Source organism: Benincasa hispida, chromosome 5, assembly GCF_027475165.1.
Source record: "Benincasa hispida cultivar pf3 chromosome 5, pf3_genome.v1.1, whole genome shotgun sequence".
NCBI classification, from domain to species: Eukaryota; Viridiplantae; Streptophyta; class Magnoliopsida; order Cucurbitales; family Cucurbitaceae; genus Benincasa; species Benincasa hispida.
This window is the reverse complement of record NC_143482.1, coordinates 46,018,420-46,024,814: the sequence shown is the minus strand read 5'-3', so window position 1 is coordinate 46,024,814 and position 6,395 is coordinate 46,018,420. Positions and strand designations below refer to the sequence as shown.

The window sequence follows — 6,395 nt, the reverse complement described above, 5'->3', positions numbered from 1 at the left end:
TAAAGATAAATTACCCAAATTTTGGCCTAAAAAAGCTAATTAATTTTTTAGTAGAAAGAAATAAATATAAATCAAATTATTCACATATTTAATCTAAATTTAAACATATTCATTACTTTTCCCAATAAATAATCAAATTTAAAATTTAAATGTAATATTTATATAATAATAATAATAATAATAATAATAAATAACATTAAATAATTATACTAAATAAATATGTAAAAGCTAATCGGGACGGAGTCGGGGCCGAGGGGCGGGGGACGGGGAACGTCCCCATCCCCGTTTAGCTCATGGAGAATTTTTTCCCTCACTCCCTCCCCCATTCCTCACCTAATCGGGGAATCCCCGTCCCGTTTGGGGCGGGGCCCATGGGGAAAATTGGACATCTCTAAATGTAACGTAGACACTTGGATATATGGTTTGTCGGTATGACAAGTTCATAGTTTTATGGTAACTTTGTGATTATGAAAGTTTGTTTTTTTTATCAACTTAAGAATTAAACATGACACGTTTTAAGCCTCAGTCACTTTGGTAATGTAAACAGGTCAAGAGCATTATTTAATTCTAAAAGGTGGGATAAAGACAAGGTATGAGTTCCTACTCCATGTTTATACAATGTAACATTTATAGTTGTGCTGCTTTCAATGATGAGGTAGTTAAGATAAATATGATATGTTACTTATTTGTAAGTTTTGAGGCTATATTATTTGTTTTGGCTTCTTTCTTAGACATTTGGATGTATAATTTGTGGGTGTGACATGTTTATAGTTTCGTGGCGACTTTGTGATTCTAAAAGTTTATTTCCTTGTTTCTGCTTGTTTGATCCATTGGTCAATCTTATTTAATTCTGATATAAACTTTGGAATTCTTTTTTTGTTGTGCGTTGGATTTTGACCATTATGACTTTGTATTGATTGTGTGTTTATTTCGCATATTTGGTAGGGAAAAATTGATGAAATGCAATATGATATTATTAAGATTAGTAACTTACACAAGACGGTAAGACAACTATCATCAGGATTCGAAGATCAAATCTTGTTATCATGGAATGGGTTACTGAAGATGATATCTCTAAGTCTAATTTTCTAATTCTTTGAGTTAAGACATTTAGTTTTGAATTTTGTTTTGCTAGACGTGCTTTTGGCTGTGTTCAGGTTTATGAGTAGTAATGTGGTCTACCTTAGACTTGTTTCACTTTTCATATCTAATATTTGTTTCAATATTTTCATATGAGGATGTACTTAAGTCTTTTTTTTCCAGCAAGGGTTTGGTCATTTGCCTAATTGTGAGGGTTCAATTATGCTCGTTGTTTAATGCTCTTTGTTCTACAGTTTGTTTGAATTTAATTACTGTTGTTTGACCTTTATCACTATTCTTGGCAGGTTTATTAGCCTCTTGGTTAATGTGGAGAACTAGTATACATAACAAAATGATGTTCAGACTTCGGAATGGTCCAATAACCCCTTAGAAGGTGATGGTGTCCTTTGTAAATATGGAGACCCAGTCTACAGAAAAAGATGTCATCCATAAGTTGCAAAAAAAATTTTTGAGGTAGTCTACTCTTACGAGTTCAACCTTCTTCATTTCTTGTTTTTAGGCAATCCCACACAAATATAGAGCAAAAGCTAATGAATGTGTGGATTGTAGGCTTCCCCAAGCATTTAATATGTTCGTGAAGATGTGCAGAATTCCCCAAGCAAAAGCTAATCTCTGCAGCCTAGTGAATTATATATTAAGTTTGTGGAGATTTGCAACATTGAAGAACAGATGACATATTTTCCTGATGTGCAACATTCTTTAATATGTTTTTATAAGTTCTTATTATATATTGTTTGCTCATTTTTCTCTGCTTGCAGGAAGTCATGCTTTTGGTTTAGATTAAATCTGTGATGGATGGTCGAGAAAACATAACGAAGGAGCAATTGAAAGACTATTTGGAAAACACTATATAATGACAACAAGTGTTGATTACCTTGGTTTTAGAGTTAAATTATCATTTCCAATTCCTCTTTTGTACCTTATTATTATGGATTTGTGAAAGCAATTAAGAATTTATTTTGTGCATATACAGGTTGATTACCTTGGTTTTAGGGACATGTCGTTTTTAACTTTGTGACCGACATTAAAATGGATTGGAAATAATTATATCGAATACACGGACAATAATTGGAAAAAAAAAAAAACAGACATGGTATTTACAAAAAATAGACAATAATTGAAAAAATGGACAATAATTATGGCCTTTAATGTTGGTTGACAACCGACATTGAAGATCATGTTATAAAAGGTCTTTAATATCGGTTTTAAATCGACATTGTACACCCTCTTCAATGTTGGTTTAAAACCGACATTAAAGGGCTTTAATAACACTATCTTTAATGTCGGTTGAGCCAAGAATTCTTGTAGTGAGGGTTGTTTTCAATAGACCTTCATCTTCTACAGGAAAGGAGTTGAAGTGAAATAGACAATTTTTTTAAGAAAAACAACATGATTTATTTTTTAAATTAAAGGCTTAAAAATGTATTCTACTTGCTTAATAGTTAATATGCACTTTAGTCAAGCTTATTTTTGTATAAGACATTATTCTATTGAAAGTAACGAGTTTATGAAAAAAAAAATTACATTTTTAATTTAAAAAATTAGTGAATAAATTGGTTGGAATTGAACCAAGGATCAAAATTGATGAAATTAAAAGTTTAGGATCTGATACAATCTGACAAGTTTAGAGTAAAAATTAATATTATCCCTTCAAGACATGAGCGTCTAGCATTTGACATAATTTACAAGGTCTTTAACAATTGAATTATTTTTAAGTACTTCATATTTTTATTCTAATTTACTTAAAACCTTATACATTATATTAATATAATGAAATAACTCACAATTCTTTTCCATATTTGGAAAAATATTGAAGATTCAAAGATTTTTCTAATCACAAGTAGTTCTTCTAAATCCATTCAAATATCTCATCTCAAAAAACTCACCTTAGTTTAAAGAAAGCTTTAAATACTGTATTGGTTTTTGTATTTTTGGCTTTTGTTCATTTTGGTTTATGTACTTTTAAGAGGTTCGTTTTGATCCTATACTTTCAATTTTTGTTCATTTTGGTACCTGAACTTTCAAAATGTTCATTTTAATTCTTGTACTATTAACTTTTAGTTATTTTGGTACTTGAACATTCAAATACGAACTATTTTGACCTCTTAAAAGTGAAGTAAAAATAAAAATAATGGACCAAGATGGTTACTTTTGAAAATCCAATGGTCAAAACGAACATTTTAAATATACAAAGACCAAAATGAATTAAAATTGAAACTATAAGAAGCGAAATGACAAAGTATACGACTAAAACGGGGTCCAGTTAAAAGTATAAAAACCTATTTAAATCTTAAAAGAAACTAATTATAACATAATTAGAAAAGACTTTGATTACTTCTTGTCTTACAAGCTAAATTTAACATTATTTTATTTTATCTTTAAATTTAAATTTTAATCAATAAAATTACCTTTTTTAAAAAAAAGATTGAAATTGTTATGATTATGAAGTTGGAGGATTCGTATTTCCAAAAGCTGCCCAAAATCTTCGCAACGACTTCGTTAGAAGCAATAAACAAAGTAAAATTGCCGCTTCGAAGATTGACGAATCTCAACCGTTGAAACAAGATCGCCGGTTCTCCGTCGCCGTCGCCGGTAACCATATTAAGCGGCAACTACTTCCCCGTCTTCCTCTCGGATCTCTTATTATTACGCTTTCTCTCGCTCTAGTTTTGTTTCTCTTTTTCTCTCTCTAAAAATGGTTTTGGAGCGGCCATGAAAGCAGAGTTCGAGCTGGAGGTGGAGACGGCGATGGGTGATTGCAAGCGCGTTGTGGTGATGACGGCGGCGAATAATGCAGGTTGCATGTCTAAGAGAATGAGAATTGCCGGTTCGTCGGAGAGTTTGCGGCCGTCGGCGTCTCAGTCTGACCTCGGCGATCGTTGTTTGTGGTTGGAGAATGCGACGACGTCTCTGTCGCGTTTGGAGAAGAAGAATTCTCTTGGCATTGTTTCTGGAGGTGAGATGAGTCATACTTTTTCAGAGGATGAGTTTCCGGTTTCTTGTAGCTTCAGTAACGACTGCGGGAAGGCCACCGCCGTGAAGGACGCCGTGAAATTCGAAGATCTAGAGGTGAATTTTGAACTCTTGATTGAGGAGTGTACTTTCTTCTTCGCTTGTGATTAGTTTTTTTTTTCTTCTGTTTGTTTGGAATTTGGAATCTAATTTTGAGTCTCTGTTTTTGGTTAGCGAGAAAACGGAAAAGTAGAAGAGAAAGTATTATTAAATTTAATCGGTTCATAAATCATGTAACTCTAATTTTTTCCGTTGAAATTGAAATTTTAGATGAATTGTTCTTCATATTACCGGTAACTTTTTCCTGCAAAAAATTTCAGTGATGAACAGTTCATGATTCGTTTGGCCCTTCGTCGTTTTATTGAATTCGATTCTACTCCTTATTGCGAATGTTTCTACAAGATGTTTGTTTAGAATTTGTTTATGTATCGATTTTCGATCGTATTTATTGACATCTATCTTCAATGCGCCATAGCTGCAGACCAAGAGCTTCGAAACCGTAGAGTCGATTCGTGTTAACGGCATTCAAAGGTGCATTGCACTTTACGATCTTCCTTTAATTTCCCCTAACGAAACGGATTCTGAAACGCTTCGTCTTCTCTTTCGCCAGTTCTCACTCCGTTTAATGTTTAATTTCTGTTTCTTTGTTTTTCCACTAATTTTAGTTTCGATACTAATAATTTGAGAATCTCTTCAGAGAGAGCACTCCAACGAGCAATCTCCTAGGAGATTCCGACGAAATGGATTCTCCGGCAACTAACTTCTTGACTGAAAAACAGAAGCCAACGGATCGTCCGATGAAGACGCCACCGATCTCTGAGATTGAAGATTTCTTCGCCGAGGCTGAGAAGTACGAACAGAAGCGTTTCTCAGAGAAGTGAGTACAATTTTTCCACGCGCATGATAGTCATCTCTGATTCGGCGCCCTTTAGCCAAACATGAACCTAACTAACTTTCAACTTCGTCTTCTTCTTCTTCCTCCGACTTTGAATGATTTCTTTTCCTCTTTTGTACAGGTACAACTTCGATATAATCATGGATGTACCATTGGAAGGCCGATACCAGTGGATTCGTCTGAAGCCATGAAAAACCAGCTAACCTCCTACGGAATCTGGATTTCTCCGATTTCCTTCACATAATTTTCCATAAATATCGAACTCTTTCCTTTTGGAAGAAAACACTCTGTTAATTTCTTCTTTTTGTACAGCTTTCAACTCCATAAAAGGATCCTCCGAAACTAAATCTTTTCAGTATACACACACACTGCACACACACACATCCATAGAACCCGCCGCCGTAAGCCGCAAGCCGCAAATTAAACCACCGCCGCCGTTCTTTTTATCATTTTCTTTCAGGAACTCCCAAAGCTGTGTTTTGTGTCATTTCATCCATAATTAAGCACAGATTTCTGTAATTCTCACCTTTAATTTACGACAAATGTTGGCCATGTTCATCACAGTGTTCCCCTTTGTTTGTTTGTTTCTTTCTTTCTTTTGTCACTTTTGGAGCTTGCGTTTTGTGTAAGAAAAGTTTGTTTTGTTTGAATGCTTATTTTCTTGTCAAGCACAAAAAAAGGGGAAAAAAGCGGGGGGAAAACGTGTAATTCCCTCCTTTTGCATATTTCTGAAATTTTTTGTTATGGATTGGATGTGCTGTTAAGATCTGAATGCTGTTTGTGGAATATTCTTTCAGAGTAAAAACAGGATATGATTCTCTTAGCTTAAGCTACCTTGATGAAGAACAAAGAAGCAAGAAGAAGAAAAGAGCAAGCAATTCTTTGGGGACCATTCAGAGGGTTAATTTGGTTCATCATCCCCTTCAACACAAAATGGTGAAAGGTAAACAAATTCTTTGTCCTTATGCAAAATTTTTCTCTTTCAAAATCTAAGCTTTGGGGCCAAAATTTTCACTCTTTTACAGTAACTGGAACTTCTTTTGTCACCTTCTTTTGTCACCTATGATTGTGTTACATTTGTGGAATTGTTTTGCATTTAAGCTTACTTAGATAATGAAATATGTTATTATCATCTTATATTAATATTCTTTTATACTGGATCAAATTTTTTCCTAAAATAACTTTTATTGCTGACCCAAAAGTTTCTTGTGGTGTTGATTTGGGTAATTGTCTATTCTTTTGATATCAAATGTTTAAATGAAAATATTATTTTTGCCCTTATATTAAAATTAGGGAGTCAAAACTCTCATCCTTTTACATCTTTTTAAGTTGTGAGAGAGGAGGAGGTATAAGTGAGGTGTAAAGAGTGGGTATTTTTTCTTATGAA

The 6,395-nt window shown here is 33.6% G+C and overlaps 1 protein-coding gene across 2 annotated transcripts; it reads left to right on the top strand.

Annotated features, from left to right (window-relative positions):
* The first annotated feature begins 3,531 nt into the window (after positions 1-3,531).
* Positions 3,532-5,733, top strand: ICK5 (Cyclin-dependent kinase inhibitor family protein). Of its 2 annotated transcripts, none has more exons than XM_090313693.1 (4): positions 3,532-4,170; positions 4,595-4,644; positions 4,811-4,990; positions 5,130-5,733. In XM_090313693.1, the coding sequence occupies exons 1-4, from the start codon at positions 3,814-3,816 to the stop codon at positions 5,197-5,199; spliced, it is 657 nt and encodes a 218-aa protein (XP_090169819.1). In that variant the 5' UTR covers positions 3,532-3,813; the 3' UTR covers positions 5,200-5,733. The 2 variants fall into 2 exon arrangements, with proteins under 2 accessions (XP_090169819.1, XP_038888351.1); XM_039032423.2 differs by having other exon boundaries at positions 3,533-4,170; positions 4,589-4,644.
* The last annotated feature ends 662 nt before the right edge of the window (positions 5,734-6,395 follow it).